This window comes from Lactuca sativa, chromosome 5 (genome assembly GCF_002870075.4).
Source record: "Lactuca sativa cultivar Salinas chromosome 5, Lsat_Salinas_v11, whole genome shotgun sequence".
NCBI lineage: Eukaryota > Viridiplantae > Streptophyta > Magnoliopsida > Asterales > Asteraceae > Lactuca > Lactuca sativa.
Window position 1 is genome coordinate 275,446,776 of NC_056627.2, and position 25,449 is coordinate 275,472,224.

The 25,449-nt window shown below is 34.6% G+C and overlaps 2 protein-coding genes across 3 annotated transcripts; both read right to left on the minus strand.

Annotated features, from left to right (window-relative positions):
* Positions 1-14,463: 14,463 nt before the first annotated feature.
* LOC111898548 (uncharacterized) lies at positions 14,464-17,814 on the minus strand. 2 transcript variants are annotated; one of them, XM_023894450.3, is made up of 10 exons: positions 17,336-17,814; positions 16,981-17,134; positions 16,537-16,711; positions 16,301-16,416; positions 15,830-15,889; positions 15,572-15,704; positions 15,431-15,497; positions 15,270-15,341; positions 15,116-15,181; positions 14,464-14,812 (listed from the first exon to the last, which is right to left on the minus strand). In XM_023894450.3, the coding sequence occupies exons 1-10, from the start codon at positions 17,534-17,536 to the stop codon at positions 14,672-14,674; spliced, it is 1,185 nt and encodes a 394-aa protein (XP_023750218.1). In that variant the 5' UTR covers positions 17,537-17,814; the 3' UTR covers positions 14,464-14,671. The 2 variants fall into 2 exon arrangements, with proteins under 2 accessions (XP_023750218.1, XP_023750217.1); XM_023894449.3 differs by having other exon boundaries at positions 15,572-15,707.
* A 1,156-nt stretch (positions 17,815-18,970) lies between these two features.
* Positions 18,971-23,036, minus strand: LOC111898547 (probable plastidic glucose transporter 1). Its single transcript, XM_023894447.3, has 12 exons — positions 22,622-23,036; positions 22,431-22,551; positions 22,081-22,281; positions 21,840-21,939; positions 21,512-21,624; positions 21,325-21,418; positions 21,016-21,172; positions 20,781-20,927; positions 20,614-20,687; positions 19,982-20,070; positions 19,788-19,902; positions 18,971-19,721 (listed from the first exon to the last, which is right to left on the minus strand). Exons 1-12 carry the CDS (start codon positions 22,827-22,829, stop codon positions 19,527-19,529), a joined length of 1,614 nt encoding a protein of 537 aa, XP_023750215.1. The 5' UTR covers positions 22,830-23,036; the 3' UTR covers positions 18,971-19,526.
* Positions 23,037-25,449: the final 2,413 nt, after the last annotated feature.

Genomic DNA, 25,449 nt, shown 5'->3' on the forward strand with positions numbered 1-25,449 from the left:
ACGGTTCTTAAAGCATTATTCTTCGATGAAACCGTGATATCTTCACACACCGGGCTTCTCGCGGGCAGAGCTTCGGCTCTAAACTATTTTCTTCTCGGGATCTTTGGAGCTTCGAGACTTGCTTTAGGTTTCGGGATGATACCAGGGATTCGGGGGTACTTGAAGATGGCTTAGAGAGGGTATAGAGTGAGAGAGTGGGGAAATAGCAACCATGGCCGGTTTCCCTTCGATTTCTATTTACAGGGCTATTTTTCTGGATTCACGTCTTGGATCTCAAAATTCACGTCGTGAGTTCAGTCAGGCATAGGTCATTGCATTCGTCATCAGTCCACTTGCTCTGGGAGGCGTCACTTCTGAATCCACATCGTGAACACTGTGTTCACGTCGTGAATTCTGACACAGTGTCGGGGTTTGTGCCCCGAACTTTAGAAATTCATATCTTTCGCATACAAACTCTGTTTTCGACGTTCTTTATGTGCACGTGTAGGTGAGATTATGCTCTACAACTCTCATTTAGACTCCGTCTGCTAATTTTGACTTTAACTTTTGTTATATTATTTTTAGTAGGCTGGGACAGGAAAACTCTGTTAGGAATTCACAACTCCTTCATCTGACGTCCATTTTCGTCTGTCTTTTTACCGTTGGACTACTATTGACGAGATCTTCAATTATGATTTAGATTGTTTCGGCTAGAAATCACTCGATCTCATATTCGAACTTTGGGATGCATACTGCTAAGTCGAAACTTGGAAAAAACATAACTTCGTCATACAAAGTCAGATTTAGACGTTCTTTTTATGCACGCTCTCAGTTTAACTTATTCTACGAATTTCATTTAGACCACTAAGGCTAAATATTGCTCTATCGTAAATTCACTATTTACATCATGCAGTGTCGTACCGGTTCTGTCATGAAACTTCGACATGTCATAACTTCTTCGTTATAACTCGGATTTTGGCATTCTTTATATATTCGGTAACCTTTCCACGACCACTACAACTTCCTTCATAGATATCATGCTTATCTAATATTTTATTATTATGCTTATTCTTGTTCTTAATTCATTTAAGTTACACAATTAAGCATAGAACACATGACACTCAAAATAATACATTTATTATTTCACAACGAGTTACAAAGGTTAACCTAGGCTATTACATCATCATTAATGTCTAGCCTAGAAACACGGGCGTTACACCGTTAACATGGCCTCTCCCCAGAATCCCTCACTCAATCCCATGTTACACTCGATTTTTATATTCGGCGATTCCATGTTATTGGGGCGAGTATGGTGATGTGATTTCATGAATGATACCCACTGACTGGAAGTGTATGAAATCCATATATTCACCTCCCTGATAAGTTCTAAGACATTTAGCCAGATTGCCTAATTGCAATTCTACATCGGTTTTGTATATTTTGGACTTTTCTAATGCTTCATTTTTAAGATTAAGCAAATACACATAGCAAAACCGAGTACAGTCATCCATGAATGTGACCATACACTTTTTATTTCCCAAAGATAGAGTAGAGTAGAAATCACACAGATCACTATGTACAAGTTCCAAAATAACCGACTTTTTAGAAACATTTGGAAAGGGTTGTTTTGTAACTTTTGTAAGCATGCATGTTTTACATTTTTTAAGATTCATGTCCAACGGTGGTATAAGACCATCTTTTGACATTTCATGCATCCTTCTAAAATTGACATGACCCAATCTATCATGCCAAAGCATAGAGTCATTAATTTTAGATGAAAACGATGGCACAAAGCATAATTTTGAATAAATGACAATTTATCAATAACATTCAAACGAAACATTCTATTATTCAAATATCCAAAACCAACAAATAATCCACCTCGAGATAGGACATATCGTTTCGATTCATAAACTTGTTTATAACCATCCAAATTCAAACAACTACCACTAACCAGATTCTTTCGAATCTCATGAACAAATAAAACATCAAAAAGCTTAATTATCTTTCCAGATGTAAATTCTAAACAAACATCACCGACACAATAAATATGTTTAAAAGAATCGTCTCCCATATGCAACACATATCCATCTTCAAGCAATGTTAATGTTTCAAACAACCTTTTATCCATGCATACATGGTTTGTTGCACCCAAGTCGATCCACCAAGTAACGTCATCATTTTGTACATAGAATGATTTAGGAATAAAGGAAACATGATAAATATAATTCCGATTAAAATTATCAATGTTAGTCAATAACTGACCTCCTTTCACTTGGTCCTTGGACCCGTTTCCACTTCCATTTGCTCCATTGTTTCCAGTACCATTATTGTCTAGATTCACACGACAATCATGCTTGCAATGTCCCACCCTTAAACACCTTGAACAAACCAGTTCCATTTTCTTTTTGTTGGGGGTATTTGGGACATGTTCCTGCTTGTGTTTTCCATGTCCTTTGTTGTTTGAATTTCTTCGCTTGTTTTCAGCCATATGAACCGCGGCTGTCCAGATTTAAATTTTCCTTTGTTTTTGTCACTCTCTTGCGCACAAAGAGATTCTTCAATACACAAATGACTACCAAATTGAACCATGGATATTCTTCCTTTTGATGTTTCAGATTATGTTTGAAGTCTTTCCATGATGGTGGAAGTTTTTCAATTACACTCGACATAGCAATACTTTCATTCATATTCATGTAGTGCAATTTGAATTCACTACCAAATTGACCCCACTAGGGGCGCTGCCCCTAGGCCCTGCAAGGGGATGTGAACCCTTTGGCCCCCGTCTTTCTGCCGTACCGACTTATAATTCGATCTTATATATGCATGCACTCCGCATTCTCCAAAAATATAATATAGAGCACAAATGATAAACCTCTTAACTCACATGTCAGTTCAATTACACAAAATGTCTGGTAACAATAAAATTACCAACATTAACTTATTTATCTTATTTAAAATTTGTATTTTTTTTTAAACGACAATGATTTTATTAAAAATTAGGAAGAAGTTAGACAAAGTAACAAATTACAAGCATTGAGATTATATCTTTGGATTCAAATGGATGCCATATTGAACTTTGTTGAATTTTAACTAATACAAAATATAAATAATTTATTATTTTATTAAACCAAAATAGAGATTACACAAAATAATATATTTATATTATTTTTCTCAACCGAATTAAATAGGACACTTTTAAAAAACACAATTACTATCCACGAAGAAAAAAAACAACAGTGGCGTCAATAGGATGAATTATAAATATATGTTATTAATTTAATACCACATTTGTTTTCAGATAGAAAATATATTTAAATATTTCAGAGAACATAAAACAAAAAAAACTAAAAAGGACTAAATTGGGTAGGTGAAAATAAAAACAGGGTATTAATGTAAAACTAACTGTGGCGGTTCTTAGAATCAATGGTGCGTACATACTACATACCAGCGCCAGAGGAACCCGAGGGCAACTTTAATGCCCAATATTGCACCTACTTTTCATTTATCTATTTATTATCTTTTAAGCTATAGTATCCACATTCTTTATTTTTACAGTGAACGAATTTGTGTTCCAAAAACGAAACTTAAAATGGGTGAAATTTTAAACTGATTTGATAGCATTTTGGTCTGGTTATGATTTGAAATCGTCTCAATCTAAATTTGATTTTAATCGGGTAAACTTGCAATTTAATAATTAAAATGACATGAATGTAGAATACAAGCTACAATTAAAAAAAAAAAAAAGGTTTGGTTATAGTTTCGTACCAAATAGGATACAAATGAAATTTTGGTTTTTGAAAATTTTGGTCACGGAGTTTTGTACATACGTAATGTGAAAATTAGTACATTATATTCGGTTATCTTACAAAACATTATTTTGTTAAAAAAACACGCTAAATCTCTTTGTCTGATTTTTTAGCAAACTTTTGGATATTTCTTTATATCGTTTTGTAAGCAAACTTTTTCACCTTACCCTTTCTAATCTTGTTAAAACTATGAGTTTAAACATTTCATATAAGCATTTATTGTCGTTTGTATTAGTGGTTCATTACAGTAAAAAATGGAGAATTGATATAAGTAATAAGTTAGATCGATTTTTAAAAACAAAGGTGGTGAAATTCCGTTAGATATAAATCTCCTAGATTTATACAATTTGGTCAAACACAAGATAGGTTTTGAGGCATATATCAGTTTGTCTTTCCAACACTATTAGAGATAGTTGATGAGGGTAATATGAAAATAAATTAAAAAGATTATTAAGCAAGTTTCAAATCATGTACATCTCACATGTACATGATTTGAAACTATATATAACCTTGTCCTGTCGTGTCAGAAAAAAAAAATACGACACTGACTATTCGATTTTCCACCCTATCCATATGTATCTCCACCCTATCCATATGTATCTGGTGGATAATGATCTAGTGGAAAAGATACAATTTGTTTAATACAATGCCACTGTTGGGTTTTATTCAAAAATTGGTTTTTAAAAACACTAAAAATAGCAATGGAAGCTTTAAAATGTTGAATAAACTTAAAACCATTTTAACCTATCAATGATCATTTTGCATGAACATTGAAGATTAAAACAACCATATGAAGAAAGAATAACAACAATTGAAGACTGTGATTCCTCTTGCAAGGTTGGAAGTTGTAGAATATGGCAATAATACACAGTGGAGTTCCTCTAGAGATATACACTAACAATTTGCCAACTCGATATGGATGCTAGTCCTTCTTGTAATAATAAGAATCTCTTAATCCTTTAAGAACAAAACCAAGATTTTGTCTTAAATGAGAGTTCAAGTATAAACTTTTTATCCAACAAGATCTTAACCTTTAAGTGAGGAATAGAAGAGAGGGAAAAAGCATGCAAGTTGCGGAAATCATCAAGAAAGAAAGAAGAAAAAAAAAACTAGCTTTAATCTTATTCTTTCAAGTCATTATCTCATGGGTCTTAGCACTTTAAGACCATTGTTTTATCATTATGTCAAGACACACTTTAGAAGCATGCATGTCTTAATATAATAATCAAAAGTCCTTACCTTGTCTCTGTTCATGCAATTCACAACTTTAATAAGGAAAAATATGAAGTTTTTTTAAGAAAAATTTTCAAGTCTTTATAAGATATAAAACTTTATTTATTCAGCTAAAAGACAAAAGTCATTGTAGTCTAAAAAGATGTACATGACTTAATAAATCACACCTTATGATATATTATGATATTTGACATTGAAAATAATTATTTTCATAAAAATAAATAATTTCCAATTAATTACAAGAGTTATTAATATTCAAGAATAAAATTATTATAAATAATATATTTGCACCAAGTTGTTGTTAGTGTGACTCATTATGATCATATATTATTAGTAAATATCATTCTCTAACGATTATTAAGCTTATAATATACTACTTGCACAAGACTCATTCCATATTGATACAGGCAATGGTGAACGTCTAACAAAATTTCACTTCTCCTAATAAAACATGACGAAGTGCCATTCCATAACATCTAATTCCATAAAAGCTCAAAGCTTCAATTGATGTATAAGGTAAGTTTATCATTTATCCCTTTGTTACAGACATTCTGTCGAACATTAGATATAGATCACAATCAATCTCATGTGGTGTTCAACTTCTACTAACGCGCGTTAGATGTCTAACTCTTAATATATAAGAGGAACAAACCCCATCTTGACTACATATGACTCTTGCATAGTTCATACCATACATGATAATAGCCTTTGTAACTGCTTGGTCAAAGAACAACATTTAACCATATCAAAGTATAGTATTCCATACACTCAATTCCCAATTTGTATATCAGGCATTAAGGATACAAAGATAGTAACTTTATCAAGTATCACTCATGATAGTGATCCATGATGTGATCTTGAAATGGGTCATGTCTAATACTTGTTCTCTGAAAAATACCTATGAATCTTAGTTGCAACCCTTTCCCCAATTTCATCTTACAATAGTTAACTAATCTAATTCATATTAGTCTTACTTTATAATTGTTCCCAAAATTATGATCAACTATGGAATTTTAGAATAATTAGATTATTCATGGATTAAACATGTTAATATATAACACAACAATTATTTGTTGGATTAAGTGTTTAAGATCTTAACTAAATTGGTATAATATTGACGAATAAAAGTAAGTCGTTTTTGGGTTGTGTAGCGTCCCAAATTTCAAACAAAAATTTTCATTTAAAAATGAAAATATTTATTCAAATTACAACTTCAAAGATCCAGAAAACACCATTTGATTCAAAACATTTATTAGAGCATCGTCAAAAGTTATTATGTGCGGAAATCTCCAATGGGCGTGATGCAATTGAAACGTGCCCCTCCTTTAATATAAGAAAACCTGAAAACAATTAAACCACAAAGTGTAAGCACAAAGCTTAGTAAGTTCCCCCAGAATACCACATATCATACATAACAGCGGGCCTCACCCACATAACGGGCCCTGCCAAGCATACAAACGGGTCCCGCCTAACAGACAATGTACGTGTCACAAAGACAACTACCATCCTACATAATATAGTGAGAAAACCCACCTGAACTACTCAACAGAAGCTCCATAGTTACCTCACTAACATAACAGCCAACCCAAGCTTCCTAAAGCCGAACCGAGACCAAAAGTCAAACTAGTCAAAAAGTCAACGGTCAAAGTCAATTGTCAACTCAGATGATTCCCACGTTGTGGAAACTCCATTGCCCCGTTGTGGTCAAGTCCAAACAAAACAGACGTGTTGCAACACGCCACCATGTCATGGGCCTTCCTTGGCCACGTCGTGGTTTCGGTCAGAAAGATTTTTCTTTAATAAGAACGTAATCCTTAAAGACCAAAGGTCATAACATCATATTTGGTTTCTAATAGCTTCATAATGGATAAAGTTCCTTACTTTATCCATTAGGATGGTCCAAATAACCATGATCTAGTCTTTAAGTCTCAAAGGGGCCAAGAATGCATCTTTCTCAACTTAATCGATTAAGTCCAAGTCTCCAACCTTCAGAACTGAATCAACATGAGGTTTAGATGGATATAGTTTCCAAATTTATCCATAATAATGTCTCAAACTTTCAAGATCTAAACTTTAATACATCAAAATGACCTAAAGGACCAAGATAACTGGCATGGCTAAAAGGGAAGTCAAAAGATCATAACTTTCCTAGTCTATGAGGTCCAAAAAGCATTCCAAACTGATCAAAAGATGTTGGACTCCATTCAACTCCAAGATAACCCATAAAATGGAACAAAAGTGCCAAAAGCCACAAATGTAGAGATCTAAAGAACTAAAGAGCAAGATATGAACTTTATACTCACATTAGTCCAAAAATGGAGTAACTTTGATGGATCCAGCATTGAAACAACATTCATTGCAACCAAAAGAACCTTCTTGATCTTCAAGCTTCATCAAAATACCTCTAAAAGCATCTAAAAGAGGAGAGAGGAGAAGGGAGGAAATCAAATCTTGAAGATAGGGTATAGTTGCTCCTAAGGAGTTCTAGGAGTGATGGAGGCTAAGAAAATACCCTAAAACATGAATACTTACCTTTAAATACCTTGAAAATCCTAAAAACTTTATGGGCTTGGGCTGCTTAGCGGTCACTTGGTGACAATCTGATTGTCACCTCGTTATGACTCATCGTGTCATGAGGATCCACTCCTCACCTCCTGATGACGGGTTTTCACCCAAATCCACTCCAACTTCAAACAGTCATAACCTCTTCTTTTCAACTTCGTTTTCGGCGATCTTTATCTCCTTGTGAAGATATTGAAAATCCACACAATTCCATCTAATTACTTTTAACTTAAAACATACCAAACTAAATTCCTTAAGTCATGCAAGAGGTCAAACATCACTTTTACCATTTAATCCTGTGGTTCTAACACACAAATTAAGGGATTAAATCTCATAACCAATATTATCAACATTTGTAATATCCTGATGTTGAGGTATTTCCAAATTTTAACCCTAAGTATGAAGATTATTGCATTTAGCCATTGTGTATGAGAAGTGTTGTAAAATGGCCCATAATTGAATTTTTGTAATGGGTGTGGGGCACGTACATTGGGCGTACTCATATCGTACGCTAGGCATACATGGCAAGATCTGAAACCTTAATTTTTAGGGTTTGGACCATATTTAAACATCTTTATGGCCTCCAAGTATTTTCTCTCACCAGCCTCCATCACCTCACTCGACCTTAGAAAACCCTAGTTCCTTGTTTGAGCATTCTTGACCTTTGGTGTGCATTTTAGTGACCTTAAAGGAGAAGGAAGGAAGTAGAATCACCTTGGGAGCTTGAAGAAGCTTTGGATCTAGAATCCTTATCTATCTAGCAACCTCCGGGAGGTATAAAGTTCTTAAATTGGCTTGCATTTCTTTAGATCTTGTTAGCTCTTGAATCTTGAAGCATTTTGGTCCCAAATCTTGACATTTATGAGTATTGCATACTCTAGCTGAATAAACCGTCCTTTCATAAGTTTTGAGATGTCTTGAAGCATAAAAATATGATCTTGGTTTTTAGTTCTTCCTTATGCATGTACTAGGATGTCCTAATGGATTAAGACACTGCGGGTGATAGGGGTGCGCAAGAAGGGCCTGTGTATAGGGCCTTTTTGTAACATCCCAAAAATACAGGCCGAAAATTTCATTTTTAAATACGTCATTATAAAACCAACAGTGTAATAAAACATCCGTAATATCATGTCATGTCGAAACCAAAGTAGAAATAATCAAACATGTTATCATAAATTAATATCAAAGGGTAATCCCAAAGATCTCATGTGCGGAAAACCATAGTATGATGCGCTGCGATCAAGCTGACTCCTTTCCTTTAAACACGAAGTACCTGAAACCAAAACTGAAAACCGTAAGCACGAAGCTTAGTGAGTTCCCCCATCATACTGTATACCATACAATCACATAACATAAATATATTATCAGGCATATCTGGGTGCCCGACCTACCCATTCGGTCCTCTCGAACGGATACAGACTAGTCTATCTGGGAGCTGGCCTCCCCTTCGGTCCTCTCAACCGGATACTGACTAGCATATCTGGGTGCTGGTCTCCCCTTTGGTCCTCTCGACCGGATACTGACTAGCATGTCTGGGTGCTGGTCTCCCCTTTGGTCCTCTCGACCGGATACTAACTAGCATGTCTGGGAGATGGCCTCCCCTTCGGTCCTCTCGACCGGATACTGACTAGCATATCTGGGAGTTGGTCTCCCCTTCGGTCCTCTCGACCGGATAATGGGGACTATTTCACCCCTACTACTACCACATAACACATATATCACATAATCTATCTAGCATGGTTGGGCATGACCGCCCCTTCGGCCCTACCGACCGGTATTATGGGGGACTATCTTCCCCCTATTGTCACTAGCACATAGCATCATATCATACTAGCACAATAACATATCACAGGTAGTAGCAACCCTAGATGAATATCACAGAGACAAACATCTATCATACAATTCCTACTGGTGGGCCGGCATTGTGGCCGTAGACCCACCGCTACTGGAAGGTAACTCACCTCACATTGATGAAGTCCCGAAGACACAATCCCACACTTGCTGAAGCCCTGCAGACTCGACCCCAGCTGCTGGCTGACAGATTCCCAAACTGTCAACACTAAAATAACACCCAATTAATAATTGGATCCCAATACATAACCAATAGTATATTCTTTGGGTAACTACTACATTACCCCTAACTTGGCTTAAAGCCCAAGGCCCAATCCATAAGCCCAAAGTCAATTAGAAATCAAAGCCCAACACATGACCCAATTTTCCAAATTGAGCCTAGGCCTATACATGGTCTCATTCTAAGGCCCAACATCATATAATCATTAAGGCCCAAACTATGGCCCATCTATGGACCAATTTTCCAAATTGGGCCCAAGCCCCTTACATGGACCTTACCCTAGGCCCATTAAATTACTCTAGATCATTTGCTTGATCTTGGATAGTCCATTCAATAACCCAATCATCAAGGCCCAATAGAAAGGCCCAACAATAAACCCAAGTGAAATTAGGGTTTCACATAAAATGATGATTATGGTTAAGTTTCCTACTTAACCCGTTAAGGACTTAATCCATTAAGTCCAATATTGCTTAGATTAATTTCTGCCAATGATTATTATTTAATATTCCAAGTTATTAAATAATTCTTGTGTGTATGACCCGATTAATTCTTAAAGTTAGGTTTTCATTGGCATTAGGGTTTTCCAATCCAAATATTAGCCCACTTATCAATTTGTTGGCCTTTTATGTCAAATAGGGCTTTATCGGGCCTATTAAACCCACTAAAATCTTAGTAAGCTCATTAGGGTTTTATTGGGTCCATTAGAGTCCATTAAGCTTCATTGGGCCCATTAGAGCTCCTTTGAGCCCATTAGGGTTTCAAGCATCCCCAATCGAGTCGACTCACAAGACAAGCACACCGCCACCCAACACGGCGGCCGGTGGCAGCAGGAGGCGACAGCCACCACCCTAAGGTGGTGGTTCTCGGTTTGTCTTTTATTAATCCAATTTTTTACAATTACAATGAACTCACCAAATAACACACACACACTATACAAAAATAACACACACACACATCGGCGGCACATGGCGGCAGCCACCCCTCATGGTGGTGGCTGTGGTGGCTTTTCTCACTAATTCCGGCCAACCACCCTCACACCACCAGTCTCGAGTTCAACAGCAACACCTCCACAAACCTACACGGTTCTGATTTGCTCACATGATCCAACCATCGATCAAGTGGCGTCCGGCGGCGGTAGCGAACCCACAAGTGGCAGCAGCACCCACCATGGCCGACTGCCATGGTGGTTCTTCACAGTTACTCGACCAAAACCCCACCAGCACCATAAGGCCTTTAACAGCAGCTCCCAAACACTAACATCATGAGTTCCTCCACTCACAAGGCGGCAACGGGTTACACAGAAGAAGAGAAGAAGAATAGCGGCGGCGGCGACGGTGGTTTAAGGCAGCAACCCATAACGAATAGCAGCGGCCTTCACGAACGAGTTTCCCGATCTCGTCATGCCTCTCGGACTTTGTTAGCGACGGAATATGGTAGCTATTCGGTGGTCCTTTGGTGATGGCGATGAGATGACTGAGAGAGAGAGAGAGCTATAGGGTTGCGGCTGAAGGAGGAAAAGGGAACGGGGTGCGGCCGACCTTCTCTTGGAGTTAGGGTTTGGCAACCCTTAAATACCCACTTCATTTAAAGGTTCACCATAATGACCAAAATGGTCCCTCTAGCTCCTATTTATTTCAAAATAAGTCCATATTTTACCTTTTTAACCCTGTCTCTTATAACCCTTTACAAATCAAGTCCGATTTTTACTAAAACAGCCTCTCTTCTACCAATTCTTTTCAAATGAAGTCCCAAAAATTACTAAATAATCCCTGCCCTCATAATTCTTTACGGAACCCATCCAAAACTTACACTTTTAACCACCGACTTCTAAAATTGTGACTATTAGCAACTCGAGACCATCCTTTGATATATAATTATTTATTTTAGGGCTACCATTTGCTCATTAATTAATTTATTTATCTAATAAATAAACAGGGTATTACACTTTTATTTTCAAGGTCCCAATTTTGTCTCTTACATTATGTGTAATAAAAATTTTAATCAGATTTAGGCCTAGCTATCTGATGGGTTTTAAGCATTCTAACACTCCTATGGTGTACATGCAACCCTAGAAACCTTAGATCTTTGTTTTCTCTAATATACATGCAAATTTGATTTTTTCGAAGGTTTACATCCTAACTAGCATGACATGGGGTAATTGTAATACAAAAACCAGTAGAATGACATACCTTTCTTGTGGAGTTGATTCCTTGAAACCTTGTGAGCCTAGCACCCCAAGTGTGATGCCTCAAATGTTTCACACAACACCAAGAACCCTTGGAATAACTTGAGAGAAGAACACTTCACCACAAAATCGGCTATCCATCCTTGTTCTTTTCTAAGTGCCAATTTTGCTAGCCTATGGGGTCCTTTTATAGTGTGCTACATGTAGGGTTACACCATGTAAACCCTAATGTGCATGGATTTTCATTTCCCCCATGATCCATGGGTTTTAACCTCCATGGAGCATCCATAGAGCACCCAATGGGTCCTAGCCCAATCTAGTGAATCATGAACCATATGCTCGCTATATAAGAATGAATGATTTACAAATCAATCCTCATATATTTAATTAGTCTCTTTTGATCACAAAACTAATTCCAAATTAATTCTTGATCAATAGTAATTAAATAGCATATTAATATATTAGAGCTTATAAGATATTAATCAAACCATAAGTGTTCTTTTCTCATTTTGTCTATCCAAGTGTTATGATGTCATGCAACCCAAATGTACCATGCCAAATCGGGTCAAATTCATACTAAATATAGTTATGGACTTAGACACCTTATCCAACACTATCACTAGAAGTCAAACTCCAGCTGTCCAGAGAGGTAAAATGATGTCCAGTTTTATGTGAGCATGAGCAACAAGCGAGTGAGCGAATAGCGTGCAGAGAGCGTGAGGTAGGGACGATTGAGTTTTCTGCGGTTATAGAGTATGCTTTATTCATGCAGATTTTAAAAATCAACAGGGCAACAACGATATTTTCAATTTATCAGTCAACTAATTTTCTTGTTTTCGTTTTTGCTCCAGAATCCAGACTTCCATTCGATCATTCTTTTAAGATTGTCATGAATTGTTTGTAGATTGTCCATAGGGATTGGACATTGCATAAGGATTGCTGCAATATTCACAAGTACTTAGAAAATGAGGATTTTGAGAAATGGTTAAACACACGCTTATAGATTACTTCATGGATTCAATCACGAGTAATTGTAAGACAATAATATCTTCTATTCTTAAAAACAGAGGTACATATAAGTCATAGTATGCGAATATGTTGTGTATTGGTTTGCAGCAACACATCTATAATTGGATGTTATAAAGTGTAATTCCATATATGATATGATGAGTAAAAGTTATGCTTATATAGTGAAAGTTTATTCATTCCTTTTGCCTTTTAGGAAAAGTTTATTCGTTCCTTTTGCCTTTTAGGAAAAACGATATCTTTGGGCCCCTCGGTTATTTGATGTTGACATTATAGTGCAAGGCCCAACTAGGACAAAATTGATGTATTTAATTAGTTGTCTGATGACGTCATCACAAATCGGGAAATCGAGAAACAAAATATTGGACCATGAGATTGATTCTAATCCATGTCTCATGTCTATACGATGTCAAGAACAAGGAAGAGATAAATGATCACTTATCTAAGGGCCGATCTATTAATAAACATCATCAACGATTGGAAAAAAAAAAAAAAAAAAAAAAATCGATTAGTTCAGATTCACATTGTGAAGCTAAACTATAAGTATTTCAATTTTAACATTCACAATGTGAATCTGACTTACTATTATTCACATTGTGAATCTATACTGAAATTTCGTTTTTTTACATCAATATGAATTTATGTTTAAAAAGAACCAAAAATTATAAATTTTGATATACTTATTAAAATTTTTCGATAAAAAATAGGCCTTAACTTTTCAAATAACAAATAATGAAATGAGTTATTTTTTTTTATTTTTTATATATCAATATGGATCTCGTGGAAAGAGAACAAGAAATCATTAATAATGATATATTCAGATTTTTTTTTTTTCAATAAAAAACATGGCCTAAAAAAATAAAAATAAAAGGAACTCAGTTTTCTTATAATCCGGTGTATATATATATTATAAAAGTCTACAATCCTTACTTTTGTCGTTTACAATCCTTACTTTTGCCGTTGATCGTTTTAAATTTCGACGTTTTAAATTAGTTTTTTTTTTCTTGATTAATAATGGTTCTCTATTGAAAACTCTCTCTCTCTCTCTCTCTCTCTCTCTCTCTCTCTCTCTATATATATATATATATATATATATATATATATATATATATATATATATATATATATATATATTAATGGCTAATTATTGAATTGAAATTCTCAATCTAAGATTTTCTGATCTGTGTCATGTTTCAACCATTTCTGTTTTTGCCGCTACACAAGTAACATGTGCAACTTAAAAGAAGTTTAAAGCAATTTTAGAATTCAAACTTATAGATCATTACACAATGTTCTATGCATCTACCGGTCTACTTTCCGATAAAAACTATAAATAAGTATTAAATTTATAGTTTAATCTTAAAAATAAATTTGCTGTAGAAAACAAAATGATAATCAAAAGCAAATTTATGAAATAACACAATAATCGCATTTATAGAATATCCAAACACTTCCATGTGTTGAATAAATAACATGCATGATCCAAAAGATATTTTTTGTTAAACAACAAACTTCATTAACTTTTATACTATAATTGTAGCTAGATAACGAAACGTATCAACTTATCTTATTCTAGCCCTGATTTCGTGACATGTAAATTAGTAGATAATATTACATCATGTATTTGGAATATTTTTTAAACATAACTGAAGTGATGTAAATAAACCAAATTTGTTTCTATATATATATCTGATTTTGGTTGGTATATTGTTTCTTTCAGAAGAAAAAAAATGTTTACAAAAACAAAAATGGGTGGTGACATGGCAATGGCAATGGCATGGCTAACCTTTGTAAGACATGCTGATGTCACTCCATCTCTATCTCTTTCTCTGGTCCAAAATAAATGGTACAAAAAGCTGAAACAAATACAAGAAAGCATCCAACAAATTTACCAAATGACACAATCACTCGTGAAGATCCCATTCCCCATAACTCAAATAAAGCCACCTGAAAAACAAAAAAAAACAAATTTTCTATTATTGTTGTATTGACATTTTTGCGGGCTTCCAGGAAGCTCCCTTTGTAATAAAGGTAGATGCGATTGTGCATACTACAAAAGGTTACAATATATCTACCCTTATCCATCAAGAATATGTTCTTTATGTTCTCACAAAAAATCCCAAAACTTTTGGGACCATTTTTTCCAATTCAATCTCATAAATTTTACTTTATATGAAAATTTGAAGCCATTTTTTTTTTTTTAAGTTGGAGCTAAATGAAACATGTTTCTTGACCAGAATTAGAACTTACCTCAAGGTATTGAATATTTGCAACTTTGCTGGTTTTTTCAAGTTGAAGCCCGCGTGCCAGAAATAACTGCAGCAAAATAATATTATTTTTTAGGAAAAAATTGCAAAATAAATAGAATGCTTATTGTATATTATTTAAGTTTAAGCATATTCACCTCAGCAAAAAAGGCCAATATGCTGAGAACAATCATAAGAATGAAAGAATAGAAGCTAGGAAGCACAAACTCCTGCAACAAAATATTAAACAAATAAGATATAAAGATAATAAACACAGCAAATTCAGTAAAATCTAATTTTTACCAAATCATAGTCTTACTTGGGTAGCAATCATGCATATTGCTGCAACAGGACTAGAGAGAAGGCCAAATGCAAATACAGTACCCCTGAAACAGAAATCAAAATTATTATTTTATATTAAAATAATAATAATGATAATAAAATGAAAAGTCACACTTACATAGGTTGATCAGAGACTTTTGCTGCAGACCTTATAAGGCAGTAACTTATTCCACCAGCCAATGATGATAATGAACCAATCAAAACAGCAAAAACATGGCCTGCTCCATGGACACCTCCACCTTCTCCTGAAACTTCTGAACAACAAAAGGAAGAGATTTGGTAACTCCATTTTTCACCCTTTAAAAAAAGTATTCTTGACAACTATAGTCCTTTGCTTATGTGGCTGTTACATGGATTTGCCAACTCACTTATGTACCTTGTATGCTGATAGGTGATCCGAGTATAAAGAGCACACCAAAAAAACTGAAACCAATACCTGAAACCAAAAAAAAAAAAATCAATCATAAGAAAAAAATGAAAAACCAATACGTTCAATCTATTCCATATTTTAGACATTTTTGATCAAATCTTAACACCCTCTCATTTCAAGACTTAAGTTGATCCTATTTTGGAATTATGTTTATCAAACTTGTTGGAAATGATAATTAACAGAAAAACATGTAACTCTAAATATTTAGCAACCAACATAATTGGGTAATGTTTGGTAATGTAACTCTAAATATTCTGTAAAAACAGTCCTACAATATGTTAACTTACTAGGTTTTGGTGTTAGTGGTGACATATGGACTCTGATTACAATCATATACATTGTAGAATTTTGAAATGCATTGATTGTATCAAATTCTAAATATGATCAGTTGTTTCATAAATAGAATTGCTATTTTACCTGCTAATTCTGCTAATTTCAAATTCTCATGCAAAATGAAGCGTGCTGCGATTGAAGCCATAACTGGAGTTGTAAAGCTTAATATCATAGTTTGAGACATAGGTAATCTCTGAACACTGCAAAATCAAAAAATAAATAAAGTGTCAATCAAATATTAAGAGAAATTTGCACTGCCAGACAAATGATAAATTACTATTAATTTTTCAAACTGCAGGTGGTGTTGGAAGAAAACTTACCTGTAAATGAAAGTTAACAAAGATATACATCCAGTAAGAGCCCTTGAAACTAAAAGATTCCTGACATTTGGAGGCCCAAATATTGGTTCTCCACTTCTTCTTAACCACATATATGATAATATGGAGATCATTACACATCTTGTAAATGCTATCTCAAAAAGAGGAATTGCTTGAGCTGTCATTACAAAAAAAAAGTGAGATAAACTGGTGACAAACTAGTAGCAATCCTTAATGCCAATAATCCAAGCAGTAACATGAAATTCTTGTACATATTATTTCTGATTGCATAAGAAACTTAGTAAACACATCAAGCATTCAGTTTAAGCTTAGTCTTTTTGTCAGTTTTTTTGTGTAGCTAGAACATAACTATATAATGTTCACATTTACTGTTATTCTAGTAATTTAGTAAAGGCAATTGTTCCAATACAGTAAGAAATTACTAACCAGAGCCAACATCCTGAAGAACTTCCATGATGAAGTAGATAGAAGATGATAAAACCATGCTTAGCATACCGGAATACCTAGATCCGCCCCATGTCCATATTATAAACTGTGTAAATGGGGATGTCTCCGCTTCAATTAATCTTGCAATTTGGTCCTGCAATGGCCACAAATATTACTGGTTACTCATCAAGAAACACTATAATAACCAATTTCGGATATAAGCGAGAATGAATAATTCCTACAAAAAAAGTGAGCTCTAGTCATAAAACGACATCAAAGCTACAGACATGAGCAACAAACTACGCATAAACTAGGGTTTATTTTCTTCAATTTGTGGTATGGATTTCTAAAATACCTTGTTGTTTTTTCGCTTAGGGTACGAGACGGTAAATATACTGAGTTTGGGCTTGTCTGATTGCGTCAAAAGAGGAGTTATCTGGTCCTCCGAAACTGGATCGGAACCTTCGGTCGACGCCGCTAATTCCACCACATGAGACCGTTCTCTTTCTATTAAACTCACTCCTTCGCCACCGCCATCAATACCCGTGGAATCCATCTCTTTTACATGCGAGAGAAACCCTATCTCTTCTCAAAATTGATCGAACTAGGTCAATACACAACCAAAATCTATAAGACCAATAGAGATAGTCCTAGCCCCGGCGCATCGAGAGAAGAAGAAGAAGAAGAAGACGACGACGATGATTGCTCCGATTTGTCAATGCGTGAAAACTGAGAGTGACATGCCAACGGTCAACCGAGCAGCCAATGTCTGTGCAAATCCCATCATCCTTGTTGGCGGATCCTGGTTGGTGCACTCCCGCACATTTTTTGTGTATAAAAAATTGGTTGGTTGGTTTTTATTTAAACGGATGTAAATTAATAAAAATTAATTATTAGTAGATAATAGAGTAAATTATAATTTTGGTCCATATGGTTAGCAATAATCTGCACTTTGGGCCCAAATATTCAAAAAATTTGCGGCTCATCCTCATGGTCTGAAAATTTTGCACGCCTAATCCTTTTGCCTTTTTCCCATTAAGCACACTATATTATGATAGGTAAAGTGACTAATCTACCATTAATATGTCTTTTTTCTTTGTTTTGTATAAACTGTATACACTATTTCTGTAAAATATGAAAGAGACAACATTTGTCTTGTTTGAAATAATTGGTGATTGAGTTAGTCACCGTATCCATGGATCCAAATTACATTGCCAACCATCTCATCTCTTTACCTCACGACCACCAACTCTCCCCCGCCACCTTAGCTCCATCGCCCACCTCTTCCTTCTTGTTGATGGCCCATCAACACCACCTCCAAAACAATCATCAAAATTCATCCTTCTATCATCTGTCTTTCATGCGTTGCCTCATCTCCTCCGACCACCTTTTTCTTTCATCTCACTTCAAGAGCAAGTAAAGCACTAGCTACGTTTACCTCGTCTGACATTGTCACATCTACTCATCCTCCTTTTTCCTTCCCATTCAAATTTAGGGTTAAATTTAACTTGAAATCAAATATTGTTTATGTTTTGAATTTTCAGTAATACGCATGAATTTGGTTTTGACTTTTCAAAGGTTTTAATTTGGTTTTGATTTTAGGTTAGATATCTGATTACGGTGGTTGTTTGGGGTCAATATTATAATGTTTAATTCCCAAAATGTAATAAATAAATAAAAAGTAAAAATGAGGATAATATAGTCATTTACAAACCACAAGAGTCGCTTCAAATTTTGAATACTTGGACCAAAATTGTACATTGGTGCCAACCAAATGGATCAAATCTTTAATTTTTGTTCTATATATCATGACAATTTTTAGAGAAGATTTAGTAATGGTCCAAGTGGTTTTCAAAAGGTATCAACTTTAGGATAATGCTAGACAAGACATGTTGATGCTTATGACTAACTCTGTTAAAAATCAAAATCACCCGTCAGGTATGATGAAAATATCAAAATACTAATTCCTTAAAATAACTCGAGAAAAAGATGTTGGAGAAATCTTCAAATGGAAACAAAAGACAAAGAACTTAACATTCTTAGTCGTGGTAACACTTTTATATGTGAGACGGGACAATCAAACCTACATATGCGCGTCAACTCTACACCCCATGCGAATGAAAGCACCATCCTCAAAGCCACTTTCATTTCCTCGCGACTAATCCGCATTCAAGAACCCTCTTCGCATGTCTGGAGATAAACAAAGTGTTCCACATTCAAATCCTTCATTAAATAAAGAACGAAAATAATTATGAGATTTCCTCTTGTATCCTCATCCTTCACTAAAGCTCGACTCTTGGACTCTTGGCGTCCTTAATAAACCTAACGATTTCTCTGTCCCTTCGTCTTTAGCTAGTTTGTAGATTCCATTCTCCCTTTCCTACGATAAGCTTCCTTTTAAATATGAAACTAATCAAAATCTAAAACATAAAATATGTTTGATTTCTAAATCTTATTAGGTTTCATCATAACAAACTAAGAATATAAAGTCAACACTCAAACAGACTTCATTCAAATTATCCAACTCTCTTTCAAAAATCATTTTACTAGTCCCGTTTGGTGAAACTTTGGTTTAGTGACATCTCAATTTCTTCAAGAGACCTTCCTTTAGTTTCAACCAAGAAAGAGTAAGAGAACAACGCTGCCAATAACGACACCACACCAAAGCTCCCATAAACCGGCGCCACACCGAATCTCTCTGTCGCCTCCAGGAAGAATAGTCCAACCAAGAAATTACACACCTGAATTAAAATACACAAAATAATATTAAAAAATCAACAACTACTAAATAAATAAATAAATCATACCCAATGAACAGAAAAACTGAAGCTCATGATCTTTCCACGTGTCCTGCTGCTGCTAAGCTCAGGTATAATAAGACCCGTTACTGGACCAGCTCCGATTGCAAAAGTCAATATGTACCTTAATATTAAATTAAAAAATTAAAAAATTATATATATAATCTTTGATATTAAAGATGATATAATAACACTATTCTTACAAGATGGTTCCTAAAATTGATAAGTTGTTACGAAGCTCTTCATCTAAATGAAAGCCGATACCAGAGGCAACAAGAAACATTGATATTGCCTGTAATATGAATATGTAATAATTTAAGTTTAGTAGGGAAAGAAATAAAAAAAATGTACATAAAGAATAGGGTAAAACACTTATTTATGTAATAAAGTTGCACCTTTTTTTTTCTTTATCAATTTATGCATCAAAGTGGATTTCTTACCAATTTATGAAGAGCTATGTTTCATTTCTTTACCCAACTTTTTACTGATTTATATAGCCATGTTTCTATTTTTTTTACCAACTTTTTATCAATTTTTGCATTATTTTACCAACTTGTTTGGGTCATGGATTCTAGGGGAATATAACGGATTTGGAATTCAAGATTCCATTACAATTTACATGACGTTTTTGGTTGCCAAATCAATTCCTTCAAATTTCATGTTTCATGGATTTCACAATTGCTATGGGTGTGTAGAAGAAGGTGATCAATTCCATTCTTCCTACTTTTACTAAAAGACAAAATTACCCTCATTATAAGAGCTCATTATATGTATCTTTTGTGATTAGACTATAATGATTGATTTACATGAAGAAGTTGTTAGATCTTAATCTTACCATTCCAAGATAACTTCCAATTATAAGCTTCTGCCTCCCTTGTTTATCAACTAAATACAAAGCACAAAGTGCACCTGTAATTATTTAAAAAAATAAGAAAATTTAGTGGCATATTGATTCATGCATGAGGAGACCAGAATGTAAATAAATAACACCACATTTAAAACCTGCAAAGTTGGTTAATCCAACAAATAAGCTTGCCAATGCTCCATTTGAGATTCCAGCATCTTTGAAAGTCAAAGATGAAAAATAAAGAACAGCATTAATGCCAGCAAACTGTTGAAGTACAAAAAGACTGCCTCCAATCAATGCCACTATAACATTAAAACAATGAAAATTCGTAATTCATTTAAAATTTTACATACAAATACAACACAAAATATTTAAAAACAATAACACTACCTTTAGAATGTGGCTCTTCTAGAAGTTCTGACCATCTGCTGTCCAAATCACCACCATCATTTTTAAGAACAGACTGAAATTCTTCAATGCTTTTATCAACTTCGGATGGGCCCCACAGATTAAAGATAACTTCTTTAGCTTCATCAAGCCTCCCAGCCTTCACAATCAATCAATACAATCTTCTGAAATCATTTTTTTTTCATTGTAAGCTTATTTTTTACTTGGTAACAAAATTGTGCCCTTTTTTTCAAGAACTTGTGATTGAAATTATTTGGGAGTTAAGTTGAGAAAATCCCAAATGGGCCCTACTTTGCATAGCCAACGGGGGCTCTCTACAGCAAACTGCATACCAAGTGTTAGAATAAAACCAGGTACACTTGCAATATACAACATTGTTCTCCACCTGTCAAAAGTTCAATAAATGGTGATAAAAATAAAAGACCATTTTGTTAACCAAAAATACTAATTAACAAAAACATAATTCAAAGAGTTTTACCAATGAGGATCACTGTCTGAGAAAATTCCAAGAAAGAGGGAGGCGATAATTCCAGTACATGTGCCAATTTGGCACACACTCCCCAATGTACCCCTGTATTTTGTTGGAGCCACCTGAAAAAAATGGTGATGACTTTATAAGGATTTGCTTTCATGATGTAATGAGATGCTGCAACTTTATGACATTTATATTCTTTAATGTAAGATTGTGTTATTTTTAGTTTTGAAACGTTGAGCTTTTAATCAGATTAAGTTCTTATATATCTGGGAAAGATTTAGGACAATTCATTCAACAAAAAATTACCAAGAAGCCTCAGAAAGAAATATACCTCTGATATATAAATAGGGACAAGAACTGCATTTGCTCCTATACCAAGACCCACAAAAAATCGTCCCCATAATAATTGATCCAAAGAGTGGGCTTGTGCACTGTTAAACCAGTAAAGATTCTATGTGTCAAAAGTGTTAACAATTTGTAAATTCTTGTATAAACTTTAGAGTATAGACATAGGACTAGACATATTACTAAAATTGTGAAAGGAAAGTTATATGAATTCAAACAAAAAATACCTTAAAATGGCACCAAGAATCAGAGGTATTGTGTCAACCTGAAGGGTTTTTTTGAAACCAAGTCGATCAACCAGGTAACCAGCGCCTGCACTTCCCAGAAAAGCACCTGCAATAAAGATGCTGACAACCAGCCCTTCAAGTATTGAATTGCCTTCAAACCCTAGCTCTTTGGCAATAGATACAATAGGACCATTCATTACACTGCATTACACCATTAAAGTATATTCAAAATCATAACCCAAGAAGTCTATTATAAATTTTGAATTTAAAATTGTTGGTGATTCTATTCATATATATATGTGATATTGTGATTACATTCACGTAATATTCATTCGTGGATGGAGATTTACCCGATGTGAAAACCGAAAAGGAAATTTGACATAGAAGCAACCAATACATGAGGAAATGCAGGTAACCATCCGATGTCGATTTCTTCGTAACTTTGTTCTTCCGACACTAAATTTTCATTCTCTGTTCACAGAAAGCAAAAACGAGATGATATAATTAAAAACGCTCTACATATTAATATAGAAGATAAAACCTGAAGAATCGAACACTTCGGGAAGCTGTGACTTCTTGTCGCCATAAACCTTGAAATCAGCCGGCGGTGAGGAAGTAAGTAAACGACAAGGCCGGTGAAGCGAGTAGTTAACGGAAAGAGTTGGATTCAATGCCGGAGCGGCGCGGATGGCGGAGTCTGGAGTAAAACGCGGGTAGAATATGGCGGCGGTGCATGCTGCTGCCAACATCGGATCAATGAGGTGGATGAATTGGGAACAATAAGTTGGCGATTTGTGGACTAGATTGTAATCTATACAAGAATTCGGATTATCAACAGCAAAATCAATGGGTTACAATTGGATTCAGGCTCAGATTGAATACCAATTGCATTAATTGTCCTTGTTAAATGTAAATCCATATCTAGGTTTTAGAAAGAGACGTTAATTTTGATATCTTGACTCATGAGTCATCACTGACTCATGTCTTTTTGGTTCATGGACGGGAAAATTGTAAATAAAATAATAGTTTTAAATAATTTTCAACGTTTAGAATATGTTTTTAAAAAGATATTTCAAGGTTTGTGATGTCAATAATAAAATAGAAATTGACTTATTTAAAGTTAAAATTAAAGGCTTATTGCATTTGTCATCACTTAGATTAATTAGAGTTAATCATTTTTTTTATGAGCCACAAGATCAGTTTTGATCAAAGACTAAGATTTGGTATTCATGTCTCACAAAATATAGTTGGTCTTAAATAAACCTCTCTCTCTCTCTCTCTCTCTATATATATATATATATATATATATATATATATATATATATATATATATATATATATATATAGGGCTAGGTTATAATGTGGATGGTAAATATTGTGTAGATGTAGGAATGAATGTGGACCAAAAGTTTAAAATACATATTTTAATAGAATATATATTCTGTTTGAATAAACATTTTGAATAATAACAAATTTTTGAACCATGAGTTGAAGAATAACAACATTCTTAAAGAATATTCATCTATTATTAATATTATTGAAGAATCTAAGGTCCAAAAATAAACAAAAAAAAACAATTTTTACTATCACATTCTATAAAAACACAATGTCATTTTTTGCATTTTTGCCACATTCTATAAGAATACAAGCTTTATAGTAAGTCGTTCTTCACCATTGTTGTTCAAAATAACTTTGCTACATTCCGAGTGGTCCTGAAAAAAAACACATACAAAAAATGAAGTTCAAGAATATAAATACATACAACTTGTTGCCTCAATATACATCATTCTTGATACAAACTTTTTCTTGACTGGTTGAGATTCAAAATGACATTCTTGAAGAAGAAGAACATTCTTCAACTATCATTTGAAGAAGATTTGAAGTGCATCTTATAGAATTACATGTAAAACAAATTATGAAATGATCAATTAAGCATATTGTTAACCAAAATACTCACAGGTAAAACGAATCTAGAATTGCAGGAAGAAAACTTTGATCAATTGAATTGACAAAAAATAAAATTAAAAAACGCAGATTTAGATTGGGGATCGAACAACGTACCGATTTTGTGGAATCGAGAACTCACCTAGGAGAAATCGATGATGGCTAAGAGAATAGGGTCGACTGAATTGATGAAGCACACAGTGGTCAGGAGGGCAGCAACCTCCTTCGCATCTCCCCAGATTGTGTGTTGTTGTTGCTTGCCGTGACCCTCTCGGATCATCATTCTCCCTTCTCTTCACAATTGATTATCGGAGCAGACCATGTGCTGCATTTCCCCTTCGGCCTCACATACCTAGGAGACGACGACCTCCTCTCTTCCCTCTGTCTCTTCAACCTCTTCGAACCTAGAGACAATCTCGATTAGTCACGACAACCGGAATGGCGAACAGTGCACCTGAGAACTTCCCTCCGACGATCTTGACATCTTCAATGGAAGCAGGAGGCGATTTTGTGTCGACGATCTTGACATCTTCGATGGAAGCGGGAGGCAATTTTGTGGCTGTGGATGAAATAGGCAGTAAGGTTTTAAATAAAGTAATTTGCCTAAATTAAAGGGTGGAAGATTTAATTAATTATTTATTAAAATTAAATAATACTTGACACATATTAATGCCTACATCCACACAATATTTCTTAATCCATATTTGAACCTACCTCTCTCTCTCTCTCTCTCTCTCTCTCTCTATATATATATATATATATATATATATATATATATATATATATATATATATATATATATATAACAATTTAGATATCCTAGTTGTCAAGCAAATATGAATTAATATGGATTGGTATGCTTAATCTAAGCCATAAAAAGTTGTCATTTTGCTATTTCATTTGCCAAACAATGTAAGTTTTGTAAATACATTATTAAACTTCGTTTCATGCAAAGTTATAACAAGAATTTCAAATACATATTTCAACCAAAAAAGCACTAGAGTTGGCTAATGATATCATCATTCCCGGTGATTGTCGATAGTAAGGGGGTGTTTGGATAATTAAATTTTAGCTTATTAGCTTATTGCTTATTTGCTTATTGTAGTGAGAATAAGCATTTTTTTAAAATCTGTTTGGATTAGCTTATTGCTGTAGCACCTGGTTCCTGGTATGTATTTCTTGTGGCTAATATTTTAATTTTATGCATTTTTGCCTTGGACTCGGCGAGTTGAAGGACCAACTCGCCGAGTAGGAGCGGGATAAGGCGCGGGGTTTGAACTTTGTACTCGGCGAGTCGGTCCCCGGACTCGGCGAGTAGACCCTGTTTGGACAAAAACCCTAATCCGGGCGTTTGCACCCTATTTAAATGCTCTAACTTGGCCTCTTCAGTCCCTAACACTTCCAGAGAGCTGTAGAGAGAAACCC

Excerpts from the sequence above, each read along its gene's own strand:
- LOC111898548 (XM_023894449.3), bottom strand. The coding sequence starts at position 17,536 with ATGGATTCCACGGGTATTGATGGCGGTGGCGAAGGAGTGAGTTTAATA. Across the intron at positions 15,890-16,300 it reads GAAATTAGCAGAATTAGCAG|GTATTGGTTTCAGTTTTTTT; the intron begins GTAAAATAGCAA and ends TTTTGGTTTCAG. Across the intron at positions 15,708-15,829 it reads ATCACCTATCAGCATACAAG|AAGTTTCAGGAGAAGGTGGA; the intron begins GTACATAAGTGA and ends TTTGTTGTTCAG.
- LOC111898547 (XM_023894447.3), bottom strand. The coding sequence starts at position 22,829 with ATGTTGGCAGCAGCATGCACCGCCGCCATATTCTACCCGCGTTTTACT. Across the intron at positions 22,282-22,430 it reads CTTTTCGGTTTTCACATCGG|TGTAATGAATGGTCCTATTG; the intron begins GTAAATCTCCAT and ends GGTGTAATGCAG. Across the intron at positions 19,903-19,981 it reads TCAATTTTAGGAACCATCTT|GTACATATTGACTTTTGCAA; the intron begins GTAAGAATAGTG and ends TTTAATATTAAG.